The following is a 17440-nucleotide window of genomic DNA, read 5'->3' as shown; positions in this document are numbered from 1 at the left end:
CCATCCCTCCATCCCATATAGGCTACCTCTCCACCCCATCCCTCCATCCCATATATATACCCCTCCACCCCATCCCTCCATCCCATATACCTCTCCACCCCATCCCTCATTCTCGTCCTCATTCTCCTTCTCTCCCCATCACTTGACTCACTTGCTTTCTCCCTGTTCAGTCTCTCCAACTTTCCCTCAGCATGGCCAGGCATCTGAGGGAACTTCTAATACTATCTAAAACATCCATATCAACACCACAATACCCTTTCGCCTCTGTCTGTCTTTCAGCCTAACTCCATACGATCCTCAGAGTTATTATTCTGAATTGTCTCAGTCTTGGCCTGTGTCCTTCCAGCAGAGTCCAGGCTTCACTTCCATATGTTAAGTGAGAAGGTTAATGTAGAAAATTAAGGTAGGAGATTGATCTACGCCCCTGGTACTGTCTTCATGGTAGAAAAATCTCTATCCACCTCTTGGACTAGAACTGTGGTGCACAGAACTGTGGTGCTGCCACCTTAGCATTCTACCAACCATACCACCAGACATCTACATGAACAGTGTACAAGAGGATACTGAGCTGTAATGTCCAAAATACAGTCGCTAAGAAACGGTTGCAATGGAATCCTTTAAGTTGCATAATACACCTTTACATTCTGACGTTCTCCTGTATGGTATTCATATCACTTTAGTATTGACATAATTTCCATCAAAAATAAACAAAGAGGATGTTGAGGTATAATGTGCAAAACCAAATCGCTAAAGACATGGTGTAAGCAACTCCTGGAAGCCACATGAATACGACTCCATGACTCAGGCAGCCTCTCGGTGCTCACTACGGGCGTCATGAGCAACAGCAGCTGGCATGAACAGCCACAGGATGAAGCATACAAACTGAGTGGCAGCCAGAAGTAACAGACTCGCCGTGTAGGAGCCCGTAGCATCAGTCACTGCACCTGCCATGAGGAAGACATGAGTTACACACAGACTGACTGGCACCAAGTTACACAGTGTCAGCCAAGACAGACAGTTTAGAGGGTGACCCATATATAACGCTCCTTGTTCCAGCTCATCAGATGATTTCTTGTGTTCCATGGATGGCTCAGTCAGAGTTATCAGTGTTTGCCCTGCGTCATTTATTCATTTTCTGCTCCCACTGCCACTTCCACGTCCACACCAGCAGACTGAGCCGTACCTACAACACAATACATCATCAGGCGAGTTTCTAGTGGAGTGCTTCTAACAGATCACCATGTATGTATAAACTAACGAAAAATTTTAAATTTATGATTTCATCACAGTGGTTTCTTAGCACCATCTCCTCTGTTGTTTATTGTTGATTGTGTGCCTGAACATTCTCTTGTACTTTGCATATACGTTATTATCAACATGGTGCACTTCTGAGCACCTCCTCCCTGACAGTTTATTCTTCTTACAGATGTACGACCACACACACACACACACACACACACACACACACACGTGTATATATATATATATATATATATATATATATATATATATATATCCCATTGGATCCCAGGGGTACTGGGCAAGGCACTGCACTGGGAGGGCACTAAGCGTACCGCCCTCCGCCTATCGGCTCATAGTCGCAAAGGTCATAGGTCCCTACCCGGGGGTTCCCTACTTTATGAAGACTTGAAAAAACCCAGTTCTGTCCAATACTCTGGACACTGGGCTTCAATGAAATATATATATATATATATATATATATATATATACAGGTATATATCTGTGTGTGTGTGTGTGTGTGTGTGTGTGTGTTTCACCATTAACCACTTTGTACACGGTGACGCGTTATGCGTCATTAGGGTCTTTCCTTGTAAATATGCAATGACGCCTTTAGCGTCATAAAACCATAAAATATTTACCAAAAAAAGTTTTTGGTTAATATGCATCATTTTTGGAGGCGTCATAGCTTGCCTGGCTCTCGTCAAAAGTAATGAGTTGGCAATCGTGGGTCCCGATACCCACGAGAGAGCAGACAGGTTTTTAAGTACCAAATGAGCTGTGAATGGGGAAGGTTGTGTGCAGTTTTGTCCCTTTAAATCTCCTCTATTACCCCCATCCTGCCCGTGTAACATAATTCACTATACCATTAGTGCTTATGTATAGTTTTTGGGCACTGTTGTGATTAGATTTGGTGTTTGCAATAGGAAATAGGTGTTTGTGAAGCGTGCCTGGTCGTTATCAGCTGTTGGCCCAACGAAGATTATGGTACTGTTTCTAATCAATTACACTGCCTCTACCCTGCACCAAAGGTGAGTATTCAACTATAAAAATAGTGACAGTGAATCATGTGACTATAGTGTGCATATCTAGTGTAAACGGAATTGGTGAAATATGTACAGGAACTTAGAGGGAAGCGAGAAACCGCCCTACAGTCATGACACGGCATGGGTACACTGTAATTTTTTGCATTTTTCTTTAAAACTATGAGGCATAGGAGAACCATTCTGATATCAAATGAAAGCCCATGAAATTCTGCATAAGTTGATAAAATAAAAACATAACACTGCTAAGAAAAGTTTTTCACTAGAGCTCTCTGAATAAAAACTATAGTCTGTCAGAAATAAGTTTTACTTTTTAGCTTATTACTCGAGAATCATACCTCTTATGAAAATGCGTCAAACCCATTCGAAAGCTAATAAAATTCTCTTTCAAATGAAGGTATAACATGTGCAGATAGGTTAATAAACATTTTAGCAATGATGTTGGGAATTGAGATGAATGTTCCTGAATGTTTATTCATACCACCCTAACATATGTATAGTGTTTTTTTTTTTGTGTGTTTTTTTTTTGCTTATCATTTAGAACAAACATTGACGAATAGGAATATGTAGGTTTTGTGGCAAAATAAATATGTTTGGGTGGTGAAAATAAGCTGAGAATACACTTTTTTTGCAGTGCGTCATGGGCAGCAGGGGGAGGGGAGAAAGCCGATGTGTTGTGGAACGTGAAACTGCAACTTACCATGCGCGAAGGGGTTCATTATTATTTTTTGGGTTCTTTCATGTATGCTGCTTGTACTGTCCAGGTGGGTTGCATCAATAGCATACAAGAAGATACTGAGGTGTAGTGTATAGGACACACTGCTACAGGTGGTGTTACACAGTACCCAGACCCACTTCCAGTAACACCCTAAAATACTTTGAATTGTCACACAGGTAATGATGCCAAGGACTCACCAAAGAGGGAGCCATGCAGAAGGAACCAGATGCTAGTGAAGGTGCCCGCCACGCTAAAGTAGTCGACGTAGAGGCGCTGCCCTAAGTAGTGGATGGCGATGAGAATGGCTAGTGTGTTGCAGATGCCAACGGACACACCCCACAAGGTAAGGGCCAGGTTTATCAGGGTTAAATCCCACACCACACTGAAGGCTGGAATGACGGCACACCTAAATCAGAGACTGAAAACGCTATATCTTAGGGAATCAAGGAATTAGACTCTTGTACATAGCCACGATTGGTGCTTTGTCTAATGCAGGAGGATGTAGGTTAGTTGAGCATACCGAATGTTAGATTAGGGTTTGGTTTGGTTGTTAGATTGAGGGTTAGGTTAGTTATAATGGAATGAAAGAAAATATACAAAATCATCAAGACATGGGGAAACTTAACATGTAGACCTGGTCCCATTCTGATATAGAATTTGCTTTCAAAACCAGTCCAGAAAAAGCTGCTGAAGTTCAGCACATTTCTCATGCCACCCTTTATGATCACTGACATACCATCTTCAGTAACAAGAGTCCAGGAACCATTCCTGATTTCTCTCCATTAGTTCTTGAATCCAAAGCAAGACACTGGTGACACTGATCTGGGGCCAAATAAAAGCTACAGTTTCGCCTGTGGCAAATTTAACAGAGTGCTTTTCAAATTTCATAGAGAGAAAATCATTTAAGGTGGCATGCCTTTTGTTCCCAGTGGTTTCTAATGGTGAGAGGGAGGGAGGGGAGTGGAATATAAGACAGTGATGCATCAGTCTTATGGTCTCAATCGTGTACTGTGGTTTCTCGTAACAGGTGCTCTGCTTATACATTATATGGCATTTGAGGAAGGTGAATATACATAATGCCAGAAGTACAAAGGTTACACTGTATAACCCATGTATAAATTGTATGCATGCTGGATGTACTGTATGTATTTCAAAAATTGTCAACCCTTTGCACTAGAGGCTAACATTAATCATCTCCAAAATATATAACTGTCACACTGCCTGCACTGCCTTATCAACGTTTTCATGTTTGTGGTTGTGCATATGTGTGAGTGTGTGTGTGTGTGTGTGTGTGTGTGTGTGTTCGTAAATGGGCGTTTGTTTGTGTATGTATGTATGTGTGCTTGTATGTATTTACCTATGTGTGCATACATGATCAGACGCAACGTCAGTCATACAAAATATGAGCAATGATAATGGTACACGATTTTGTTACTGTTAATGTTCACAGTGGTTACAGTGGGCTAGAAAATTCCACAACCGGCTGCGAGAGGGCACCAAAGCACAGACAGACGGACAAGTATCTCCCCAAAGCTATGATGAATACTTGAGGGAAAAATGAAACCATCTGAGACACTCACTCGTAAAGATGGGGTTTTCGTTATATTTCACCAGTTGTTAGTTTTCTTCAGATGGAACTTGGAAGATAATTGTTTCTGACCATACACAGGCAGAAGTATATCACCACTTATGAACGCCTCTGTACCATCACCTACTTTTAAATTTGCCTTACAAGTACCAAGTAAAGTTTTTCGTTCTATGCGGTTATATAAGTACAGGTAGTTCTCATAAGTAGTGAGTTTTTTTACTCTTTCTTTCTGTTAAATTCTTCCTGCTCCTTCTGGCACCTTGCCAAAAACCTTTCTAACAACTTTACCTCATCATCCTTCCCTCCTCTTTTCTACTCTGATGGCTCTGTAGCTATTTCTTCTACTGATAAAGCAGATCTCTTCACTCAGACTTTCTCCTCCAATTCTACCTTAGATGATTCCGGTGCTGTTCCTCCATCACTTCCCCCCTCTGACTTCCTTATGGCTGACATTAAAATGTCTTCAGCTGATGTATTTTCTGCCATCACATGCCTCAGTACTAACAAGGCATATGGGCCTGATGGAGTCCCTCCTGTTGTTCTCAAGAACTGTGCTTCTGTGCTTACACCCTACCTAGGTAAACTCTTTCGCCTTTGTCTGTCCTTCTTGCTGGAAGTTTACTCTCATTCAGCTAGTCCCAAAGAAGGGTGACCATTCCCAACCCTGTAACTATCGTCCAATTGCTTTAACATCCTGTATCTCAAAGGTTTTCGAGTCAATTCTTAATAGAAAAATTTTAAAGCATCTTTCCTATCACAACCTACTTTCTGATCGTCAATATGGGTTCCGTCAGGGACGCTCCACTGGCGATCTTCTCACCTACCTTTCGGACTCCTGGTCATCCTCCTTTCGGGACTTTGGTGAAAGCTTTGCCATTGCACTTGACATCTCAAAGGCTTTCGATCGAGTCTGGCATAAATCTTTAATTTCCAAACTGCCCTCTTACGGTTTTTATCCTTCTGTCTGTTCCTTCATCTCTAGCTTCCATTCTGGTCGTTCTATAGCTGCTGTTGTAGACGGCCATCGTTCTTCTCTTAGATCTGTCAACAGTGGTGTTCCTCAGGGCTCTGTCCTATCACCAACTCACTTCCTTTTATTCATCAATGACCTTCTAGGGTGTACATCTAACCCTATCCACTCATACGCTGATGACTCCACCCTTCACCTTTCCATTCGATTCCCACAACGTCCATCTCAGCAATTACTTCAGCAAACGAGATGAGGTTATGGCACACCTAATGTCTGACTTGGCTCATATCTCTGACTGGGGTAAAAATAATCTGTTTGTTTTTAATACATCAAAGACTCAGTTTTTACACCTATCAACCTGACAAAATCTTCTACAGGTATACCCACTAATGTTTAATAATATTCAGCTTAATCCTGCATCATCCTTGAACATGCTTGGGATTTCATTTACTCGGTACTTATCTTGGAAAGATCATATTACATCTCTTGTAAAATCTGCTTCCAAGAGATTAGATGTGCTAAGCCGACTCTGTTCCTTCTTTACCCCTGCACAGTTGTTGACTTTATACACGGCTTTTATTCACCCCTGTGTGGAGTACAACTCTCATGTGTGGGGAGGCTCCGCACATACAGCTCTTCTCAATAGGGTGGAGTCTAAGGCTTTTCGTCTCATTAACTCTCCTCCTCTCACTGGCTCCCTTCAACCTCTGTCTCTTCGCTGCACTGTTGCATCTTTATCTCTTTTCTATCGCTACTTCAATGGTCACTGTTCCTCTGAACTGTCTGCTTGGATCCCTCTACCTCTATGACGGGTGCGTAGCACCCGTCTAGCAGGAAACTCTCATTCCTTTTCTGTCCAGCTCTCTAATGCAAGAGTTAACCGTTACTCCCAGTCCTTCATTTATGTAACAGGTCAGCTCTGGAACTGTCTCCCTCTGTCTGTATTTCCTTCTTCCTATGATCTCCAGTCTTTGAAATGCAGTGTGTCCAGGCATCTTGAAATGATCGGATCTTGAATTTGGCTCTTGTATTTTGTTTTTCTCTTGGAAGGAACAATAATTGTGGGCTCGCGGCCTTTGGTTCCTTCTTCCTCGCATAAAAAAGAATAATAATAATGTTGACAATTAAAATCCATTCCTACTCATGAAAAGAGACGAGACCCCCTGGGATCTCATTTTATCCATTAGACTTACTGTATGTTCCCACTTTGTTCCATATACTCAGGGTTGTATTGTCCATAGACTTATTCCTACCATGGACCTATTCTTACCATGGACTTTTTTTTCCCACTATCCACCCACCCACCTACTCTACTGCACTCACCTAACCACCCACCCATGCTGCCCACTCACTCACCCCCACCCACGCTGCCCCCACTTGCCCCGCTACACCCACCCCCTCAAGCTTGCCCACTCACCTATCCACCCAGCCCTGCCCAGCCCTGCTCGCCCGCCTACCCACCCAACCATGCCCACCCACCTACCTGCCCAACCCTGCCACCCTGCTTACCCACCCAACCCTGCCCATCCACTTCACTCTCCCGCCCACCCCATCCATCCGTCCACACACCCAACCCAAGTGCCCACCACCCTTCCACCCAGCCACCAAGATTCACCATGTTGGTTTTATAGAGTGACTAGTGCTTGCCTGAAAAAGTTTGTGGGGCTAACTTATTTTTTTTTTTTTTTCGATGGAAGAAGGGACCGAAGGCCAGGAACTCGCAAAATGTTCCCTCCAAGAAAAAACAAAAGCAGGATAACAGAGTAATAACCTTTCCAACACAAAAGCTTCAAAATAGCAATATCATTGTTTCCATATCATTATTGAACCCACAATGGTCATTTCTGACCAAAAAGTAGAATAATTAATTTTACATATTTCTTCATGTTGCGATTTCCAACCAGTGTGTCGTGCGCAATTGCCAATTTTATTCCGACACTCCCTAGACTTACTCTGACTCAGTGCAAAAAGGATTAGGTCGATACCTTTTACCGTTCTCATGAAAGAAACGAACAGACACACAGACACTATAGTGTGTCGTGATTTCTGACCATTTCACGCCATCTCATCAAGCGCGATCTCCAAAAAACTTTGTATTTTTCTGACTCTCCCCTGACTTACATGATCTAATGCAATACGTATCAGGTCGATATATATTAACATTAAACGAACAAATGCACAGACATACACACACATACACAGCGTGACTTTATTATTTAGATTTATAAGTTGCAGTATTGATGTGGTTGAAAAAGGAAGTTAAAATCTTTTCAGTAATTAGCCGTCATGCTCCACCATGCTGACTTGATACTTTTGGCCATTAAGGTTGCCGCTGTAGCAACTTCAAACCACACTGTTAATTTTCCCATTAAAAAGAAAAAAGTTAGACACATCTGAAGCCCTTTAAATAGCTCACCTTCTGACAAATAGACAGAGAGACACCCACACACACTTTAAAAATATATATAAGATGCTGTGATATTACAGAACATATAAGTTACACGTAACCTGGACTGTGTGTACTGTAGTTTTCATACCTAGAATGGAGAGGCCCAGGCCAGCGATGCCGGCCATGTAGCTGACTCGTTTGTTGAACCAGGAACAGTCTGTGAGGGAGGCCACCACCATCTGACTCACCATGCTGATTGTGTAGACCAGTGTTATGCACCACGCTGCTTCAGCCTGTGTATAGCCTCGCAGTTTCATTACGATTGGTATTATTGGAATAATCTGACTACAACCACTAGACGACAGCGCAGAAATGACAGCCAGAACCAAAACTTGCTTAGATTTGAGCGCTTTGAAATTCTCCTTTAAAGTGTGAGTTGCTGTCTTCAGTGTTTCTGTCAGTGTCCTGGTGGAGGTATTTCGGCATCTCAGCCTTGTCACAGCCTGAGATGACCCAGCACTGTGCCACTCCACAGGGTGAAACACCATCGCAGCCACACAAATGTTTAGCGAGATGGCTCCCACAATGATAGTGGCGCCCTTTTGGCCAAAATGGTCTTGAAGGAAGGTGATGAGGTGTGGACACACTATTCCTCCCATGCTAAACCCGCAGTGCAACACAGCAAAAGCTCTGCCACGCAGTCGCTTGAAGTAGAGTGGTAAGATGAGACAACATGAAGCATAAGAAACTCCACCTCCAAGTCCTGAAACAAAGCAGTGACCTCAGTTTTCATGAATATACATAAAGAGAACAGTTGAAAAGATATTATATCTTATGGAGCACAGTTATACTAATTCAGAAAGTCTTTGTTTTGAGTAAAAATATACTTACCAATACAGATAGAAAATGCAAATAGGAGAGTATAAGCGGACGAGGCAAAGGCTGATAAGACCATTCCCAGACCGCACAGCACTCCTCCTATGAAGGTTATCTTGCGGTATCCCATCAGGTCAGTGAACGAAGGCACAAGTGTAGGTGAAAGGTTCCATGAGACTGCGCAGAGATTGAAGATCCAGATGGTGAGCAGTGAGGACGTGCCCAGGTTGAGCAGAAAATCCGAGAACAGAATACCGAAGCATGCTTCGTGGGCACCAGTGATGCTCTGTTTGGTAAAGAAGCATTATATAGAAAATATAATGAAGAGTGTGACTGAACAAGGAGATTTTGAAACTGAAAGGGGAGATAGGGCTGGGTGAGATCAGAAATGGATAGTGGTCTTTTTGGTGGCACTGTGCATATTGCTAGGTAATACTGTATATAGATTGAGGTTATTATGGAAATTTTACCCTGAGGTTTATGCTTTAGTTGAGAATGCTTTGAGTGAGGAAGAGTCTTAAGCTGAACTGTCTGAGTGTCACTTTCTGATAAGGAGAGTCTCTTGTGCTGCTGCTGACAGTGTGTGTACAGTATGTGGGAGAAAGTACACCAGATACTAGTTTCCAGTCTGTGGGCAGGCAGTAAACAAATCTGTTCATGACACCACTGTAAGTCACTTTAGTGTGACGAGAACATAGGTTCATATCGATGGCACTTCTGTCCAGGAATGTGTTGATATGTTGTGAATATTATAAGACTTGTCATGTGTGTTAAGATGTAGGTAAAAGTTGTCATCCTGTCCCTGTTGCACCTTTGATACTACTTCCTCCTTTTTAAGCTCCATTTGCCTGTGCTCGTGATATAGCTGGCCCCTGTTAAAGACATCCTCAGGTCTATCAGTATATTCTAACCATGACTGATATGTTAACTAGATGTCTTCAGGCAATTCATCCGAAAAATATTTCAACCTACCCCTGGGGGTAGGGGGGCTTTCGAGAATACTCCCCCAGTATCCCTGCTTGTTGTATGAAGCGACTAAAAGGGTTGGCGGAGGGTTAGAGCCCCTCCCCAGAAAACAGCTACCGTAAGTAAAAAGACGAACAAGAAGCCTCGGACAAGGACAAACCAAAATTTGATGACCAAGTCAGGACAAAGGACGTGGTACGGATTGCGGCGTGGAATGCAAGGGGTGCGAATGATGAGGTGAAAGAGAGATTGTCCAGGTGCTTGAGAGTGCTAAAGTGGATGTATGTTGAGTAACTGAAACTAAATGGAGAGGAGAAACTGTGAGAGAATGGGACTATGGATGGGATATATGTGCAGGAATAGGTGAGAATGAGAGGGCAAAAGAAGGAGTGTGTATAATTGTGAGTAAAAGATGGAAGAAGAACGTAACAGAGTATGGATCGGTTGGGTCAAGGATTGTGTAGGTAAGATTGAAAGTTGGAATACAAATGTGGGCGATTGTGTGCGTGTATGCGCCAACGCAAGATCGTGCAAGCAGAGTGAGAGAAGAGTTCTGGACAAATGTGGAAGTGTGTATGGAAAAGTTTGAAAGGAATGAGAGAGTATTTTTGAATGGTGATATGAATGGTAAAGTAGGGAATATGAAGGTGGATGGAATAGTTGATGAGTGGGGTGTGCCTGCTGATATAGATGAGAATGGGAGTGTGTTAGTGGACATTTGTGCCAGGAGAGGGTTGGTGATAGCCAATACCCTCTTCAGACACAAAATGATCCACATGTATACATGGCGAGTGATGAGAAGGGTGGGTGGTGTACTGAATGAAAGGAAGGCAATGATTGATTATGTGTGTGTGGATGAAAGGATACAAAGATGTGTAATGGATGCAAGAGCTTATAGAGGCTGGGGGAGTGGACTTTCTGACCACTACTTGGTGGTGGCCAGAATTAGGATTCAAGTAAGATGGAGAAACAGAAAAAGGGAAGGACAGGAGGAAGGAGTAGTTGCAAGGAGAGTGGAAAGGTTACAAGAGGATGAGAAAAAGGCAGAATATAAGAGAGAAGTGGAGGAACGATTAGAGCAGATGGGGGACGTGGATCTCAGAAGAATTATATGCAGCATGTGATGTGGTGTGTGAGGTGAAGAGAAGATGGAAGGGGGTGCAAGGAACAGCATGGTGGAATGAAGAGGTGAGACAGATTGTGGCATAAAAGAAGAAAGCATACAATGAATGGATGAGAAATAGGGGCGTGGAAGAAGTTGAGAGGTGGAAAAGAGAGTTATATGTAGAAAGGAAGAGAGAGATGAAAAGATTAGTAAGAGAGAATAAGAAGAGAGTGGATGAGGAACTTGGAAGGAATTTGATTGTAAAGTGAAGGGACTGTAAGAAAATGTTCCGGGAAGAGGTGAAGAGAGTAAGACAGGGTGGCAGTGAAGTTAGCAGGGGAGTGAAAGATAAAAATGGTAGAATACTAGTGGAGAAGGGAGAAAAAGTGAGCAGATGGAGAGAACACTTTAAGGAGTTGTTGAACATAGAGAATGGAAGTAATGCGAGTATAAGTGGCTGGGGAATGGCTGGGAGAAGGAGGGAGGTGAGAAGACAGGAAGAAATCAGTAGGATAGAAGTTGTGGAAGCAATGAAGAAAGTCAAATTGGAGAAAGCCCCAGGAATTGATGGAGTGTGTGGTGAAATGCTGAAGCATGGGGGAGAGATAGTAGTAGAATGGATGTGGAAGATGTGCAGATTGGTCTGGGAGGAAGGTAGAGTCCTGGAGGATTGGAAGTCAGGTATAATTATTCCCTTGTACAAAGGAAAAGGGGAAAAAGAAGTGTGTGGTAATCATAGGGGCATTAGTCTTCTTAGTGTAACAGGGAAAGTTTATGGTAGGATACTTATTGACAGAGTTAGGGAAATAACAGAGGAATTAGTTGGAGAAGAACAGGGAGACTTTACGAAGGGAAGAGGTTGTGTAGATCAGATATTCATTCTTAGATCTTTAGTGGAAAAGTTTCTATAGCGAAGGGAAAGAAGTTGTATGCGGCCTTCATGGATTTGGAGAAAGCATATGACAGGGTAGATAGACAAGAATTGTGGAAAGTATTAAGAATATATGGAGTAGTTGGGAAGATGTTGAATGCTGTGAAGTGTATGTATGATGGTGCTAAGGCTGCAGTGCGTGTGGATGGTAAACTGAGTGAATTTTTCTCTTTGAAGGTTGGGTTGAAACAGGGATGTGTCATGTCTCCATGGTTGTACATGGATGGGGTAGTAAAAGAGGTACAGGGTAGGGCAGTGGATGTTGGAGTGGCCCTGGTGAGAGAGGGTAGTGTTTGGAAACTCCCTGTACTGTTGTTTGCAGATGATACTGTGTTGTTGAGTGAAGAAGAAGGGGAGCTGCAAGGTTTAGCAGATGAGTTTGCGAGTGTGTGTAAGAAACGGAATTTAAAGGTGAATGTAGGGAAGAGTAAAGTGATGTTCTTTGAGAGAGGTTAAGTCAGTGAATGTACAGTGAGGTTGGATGGTGAGGAAATGGAAAACGGGAGTACGTTTAAGTACTTGGGGAGTGTGATGAGTAAGGATAGAAGTTTGGAGGGTGAAGTGCTTGAAAGCGTACAACAAGGAAGAAAGGTTGCTGGTTCCCTATAAGCAGTGATAAGAAACAGGGAATTGAGCATGGAAGTGAAAAAGTTACTACATGACAGTATTGTGATACCATCTCTAACGTATGGAAGTGAAGCTTGGAAGTCAAGAGTGAGAGCAGTGGAAATGAGTTATTTAAGATGAGCCTGTGGAGTCACATGGAGAGACAGGTTGACAAATGAGGATATAAAGGAGCGTTGTGGTGTGGATGTGGATGTGATAGGAAGCATTTGGAGGAACACTCTGAGGTGGTTTGGCCATGTGGAGAGGATGGAGAATAAGAGACTGATGAGGAGAGTGTATGTGAGTGAGGTGGAGGAGGGGAGAGGGAGGGGGAGGCCAAGGATGAGGTGGAGCGATGGAGTGGACAGGTATATGAGAGAGGGGGGTGTGAGTTGGGAGCAGGACAGTGAAATGGCGGAGGACTGGGCGACGTGGAGGCGATATGTTTGTGGCCACCCCGTACGAGATTAAGGCGTCTGGTAATATATATATATATATATATATATATATATATATATATATATAGGCAAACCCCAATTTGCAATACCCTTTGTTGCCATACCCTGGAATAGTGATGGGGGGTAGAAATACCAGCCTACCCCACCCATCGTAGGCCTACCCTCAATTTTGTGATGGATTTTGAATTTTTTTTCTGATTTTGATGATATTTTAGAGTTAAATTTTGTTTAGGTTGATTTATAAACTGTTCTTAGACTTGGATTGATGGAGGGAACACTGTCATTTGGGGTACGGATTCTCACCCATCAGGTGAAGTACAAAACAGTGTGGACAACTAAGCCACCCAACAAAGAATATATCGTGTATGACCATTGAACTGTCATCTAACCTATCATGGAATACATAATAATAATAATGGTAAATAAATACAGTAAATCCTCTTTTTTTTTATGCATTTTACTTCAACGCCTTACTTTTCGCACAAGAAAAAAGTTTCCTAGTTGTCTCACATTTCGTGAATTTCACAACATTTCAATGATTCCAGCCGGCAGCCGACGACGCATGCCAATGCTCGTTTGTTGGCGGCCACCTTGCGACCACCCTGCCCTCTACCAGTACAGCTGTGGTACTACAGACCCACATGCCATTGTCTTTTTTTTTTTTTTTGCTGTGTTCGCCTCATGGCTCGTGGCTTCCCGACCCACACCTGGACGACCGCGCTTCGACATTTGAGATGCAGCGCGCCAGTGAAGTACAGCACACAGAGCGACGAGCTGAGAGTGATAGTGAAGGGGGATCGCAGCGGCCTAAGGATAAGCGCGCATATAGGGTTGGCCAGAAACATCACCAGTATTCAGCGACCGACAAGGCAAGGATTTTGCAGCTCACTGAGGAGGGGTTGACAGCCCCTGAAATACATTGCATAACAGGGGCTCCTGAAATCACTATAAGGACCCTCAGGAAGAACAGGGAAACTCTCAAAAAGCAGGTGAGTGCCTCAATGAACTCTCTGCACCAATATTTGTCTCTTGCCATTTCCTTCAGGTCCCACCAACACTCCTCTCCTGCTTCTTTTTTCATTGTCCTCAACGTTGGTTACTGTACTTATAAAGTCACTGTACATTATACCCTCAAGGGTGTACTGTTTAATTGTTGCCTTATAAAAAAATTAAACATCAAATTATTCTGTGTAATGATTTTTGGGTGCTGTTATGCATGTGTGTTTATGCCAATAATTGTCCAAAGGTTGTGATCTGGACCAAGTTCTTCCCGTCCAACAAGACAGTGATTGTGGGCTCGTCTGTGGTAAGGCGTGTCATGGCCATAACAGAAGGATACCTTGTCCGCTGGCTTGACAGCCAGAGCCAGGCGGGTGTGAGCATCTCTACCATGATCATCAAGGACAAGGCACTGAGGATATACGCCACAGTTTGCGGGAAGAATATAAACCCACCACCCACGTTCAGAGCTTCGTCAGGGCGGCTCTTCAGGTTTAAGAAAAGGTGCGAGGTGAGGTGCGTGGTTTACCACGGTGAGGCGGCCTCTGCTGATGTTGATGTGGCTGCTGGCTGGAGGAGGCATGCAAGATTGTTGAGGAGGGCAGGTATTCATGGCACCAGGTCTATAATTGTGATGAGACCGTCATCTTCTTGAAGCAGTCGGCAAGATACACATACCTGACAAAGGCACAGAAGCAGGGAGTCGGCACGAACATGAATAAAGAGCGGTTGAGCGTCTTACTGACCTGCAACGCTTCTGGCTCACGCAAGATGAAGCCACTAATCATCCACAGATTCCATAAACCTCGGCCCTACAGACACTGCAACATGAAAAACATCATCGTTTACTGGGAGGTCACACTGCGAAGCTACATGGTAGAAAGTCTGTTGCACGAGTGGTTCGACTGGTATTTTGTTCCCGATGCACAGAAGCACTGCAGGAAAATGAATCTGGCAATTAAGATTGTCCTTTTTATGGATATTGCAAGAGTACATGCCAAATATCTTGCCAACCATTACCCTGACATTCATGTTGTATTCTTACCACCCAACAAAACTTCACAACTCCAACCCTTAGACCAAGAGATCATCGCCAACATTAAGAATATGTTCTACTCTAAGGCGCATGACAGACTTAGGAAAGAGACAAGTGACCACACAATTCTGCACCAGATTCAGGAACAAGAGGAAGATTCTGACAGCGGCGACGACCCGCACCGCACAGCCGCAGCCGTGCCAGAGTCTCAGGACCTTCCCAGCAGTCCAGAGGCTACACCAGCAGCAATATCTCCCAGGCCAGAACAGTCAGAAACTAGTCCAGAGGAGTCCAGACCGGACCCATCCTCAAGGCCAGACCAGTCTTCTAGTGCACCCACACCCCTGCCACCACCTGCCGATTCTCGACCTGCCAAGACAATAAGTCAGTTTTGGAAGGATTTCAACATAAATAATGCAGTGGATATCATGGTCGAATGTTGGAAATGAGTTACCCCAGCCACTATAGTACACGTATGGCAGAAGCTTTTCCCTCACCTGACTGTGAGTGGTGAGTGGCAGAGAGAAGAAGACACTCTGGCAGCCACTGTGGAAGCTATCAGAAACACAAGCCAAGACGCAGCAGAGGTGGTCGAAACGGCTGTAAGACAACACTTGACACACTATGACCTAGACTTATGTGTGGTAGATAAAACAGAGGAAGAGATGAACTCAAGTGGAGACTGAAAGGCCACAGCACACTGCAGAGGGCAAAATGAGTATGCAGAAATTGTCTGTGACCCTGTCCACCATAACTGACATGGCAACCACCTTCGATGCATACATCAGGACTATGCCTGAGGCTACCAACATCCTATCTATCTTGAGTGATCTGAAGTCTCAAGTGATGGCCATCTACAACAGAAACATAGAGGAGCAGAAACAAGCCCGGATCACATGATATTTTCATGAGAGACAGAATGTGACTGCTATTCTGCAAGACTTGGACGTGCCAGCAGGGGTGGATGACAGAGGAGAAGTGGACAGAGAGGAAGTGGAGGGGCCAGAGCCTGAGTTCGACTTCGAGGGCTTCGGCCTAGGTGATGGGGCTTCCCCAGAGAGGCCCATGTCACCTAGTAACTAGCCTATCTACCCTCGACACACCCTCACTTGCCACTCAAGCCAGTCTTCACTTTATTTCTGGTAAGGATTTTTGGTGTTGCAGCTCTTTATAACAGCTTTAATGTCTTTTCAGGTATATGTTTATTGTGTTATGCTGTTTTAGCACTAGTAACCATTCTTCATTTAATTTTGGGTAGGGCCTGTTTGGTGATATAGTACTTTCTGATAGGGTAGGTACATGTCCCACTGGAACGCTCCTCTATTTTTCCCATTGATTCCTAACTTCACACTTTGACGTTTCGCATTTCACATGGTTTTGGCGGAACATCCAAGCAGCGAAAAATGAGGCTTTTTTGTAGTAACAATTATGAAAACCTTAGAGAGTAATTATTTCGTGCATTGATGAAAGCTGTGACCGATAAATCGTGTGTTTCCACTGGGGCTGTTCACAGGAAAACGTTTTGAAAATACAAAGGAATTTCTGAATAAATGTTGGAAAATAAGAGAGAAGAAAATAAAGGAGCTCAACAACCAGAACAGCAGCTAAAACTACTGGAAGAGGGGCTGGTGAAAAGGCTATCCCTATCTCATCGTCGATTGATAATACATTCGGGTTGTTCAGGGGAAAACGTTGTTCTAGGGAAAATAAGAAAGAAGAAAATAAGGAACTTAGCAACCAGATGAGTAACAAAAACAACTAAGAGAGGCCGTTGAAAAGGCTTTCCCAATTCCATCATCGATCGCATTCCCTGTCAAGAGAATTCCCCGTCAAACATCAGCGATTCTCCGTCACAACAACTTGCACATTGGACGATTGTGCGTCATTCATACATTAATATTATGCATAATAGATTTTTATTTAATGGTCCCAGGACCGTCTGATGGTGGGACTGTATACAATCCTGCCACTTCTTCTCTACTGAGTTTGAATACGAGTCAGAGATCGCATTCTCCAGTGACAGTTACTGGGTACAAGTGAGAGGGGCACTGGTTTTAGGCTTAGGTTACCTTCTTTTGCAGCTGTTAGGCCATTTAGATTAGCTTTAAACTTTTTTTTTTTTTGACTCATTTGGATGGGTTTAGGACGTGTTTGGGGGGGAAACCCTAGGCTCAAAAACGCATCCCTATACTTTACAAGTTAAATCTACCCCGAGATACGATACGCCACCTTGTGGTAAGTTTTTACTTTTTTTTTTTTATTTGTCTGATTCTGGGCGTGGGCTTCACAGCCTGCCCTCAAGGCATAGTAGTCCTACATACTATAAACTTCCATTACCAATTGGATTGTTAAACTGGGGTATGCCTGTGTATATATATATATATATATATATATATATATATATATATATATATATATATATATATATTGTTACGGAACAGAGAGAGATAATGAACACTTCAAGTGAGAATACTAAAATCACTACTGTCCCGCAAAGTTCCAGGTTCAAAACAAAA

At 43.3% G+C, this 17440-nt stretch overlaps 1 protein-coding gene across 1 annotated transcript; it reads right to left on the bottom strand.

Moving 5' to 3' along the window:
* Window positions 1–801: 801 nt before the first annotated feature.
* On the bottom strand, window positions 802–13618 carry LOC145415333 (monocarboxylate transporter 12-like). Its single transcript, XM_080284610.1, has 5 exons — window positions 13595–13618; window positions 8911–9109; window positions 8096–8710; window positions 3198–3389; window positions 802–944 (listed from the first exon to the last, which is right to left on the bottom strand). The coding sequence occupies exons 1-5, from the start codon at window positions 13616–13618 to the stop codon at window positions 802–804; spliced, it is 1173 nt and encodes a 390-aa protein (XP_080140736.1).
* Window positions 13619–17440: the final 3822 nt, after the last annotated feature.

The sequence above is a fragment of the Coenobita brevimanus genome, chromosome 102 (genome assembly GCF_032717465.1).
Source record: "Coenobita brevimanus isolate Jiangsu-jjx chromosome 102, ASM3271746v2, whole genome shotgun sequence".
Taxonomy (NCBI): Eukaryota; Metazoa; Arthropoda; class Malacostraca; order Decapoda; family Coenobitidae; genus Coenobita; species Coenobita brevimanus.
Note: the sequence above shows the minus strand (reverse complement) of the source record. Positions and strands in the feature narration are given on the sequence as shown.

What these genes read in the sequence shown, in the direction of transcription:
- LOC145415333 (XM_080284610.1), bottom strand. Translation starts at nt 13,618, where the DNA reads ATGTCGAAGCGCGGTCGTCCAGGT. An exon ending in CATAGGAGGAGTGCTGTGCG is followed by an intron (nt 8,711 to 8,910) that starts GTCTGGGAATGG and finishes GCTTTGTTTCAG; the next exon opens with GACTTGGAGGTGGAGTTTCT. An exon ending in TCTGCATGGCTCCCTCTTTG is followed by an intron (nt 945 to 3,197) that starts GTGAGTCCTTGG and finishes TCCTCATGGCAG; the next exon opens with GTGCAGTGACTGATGCTACG.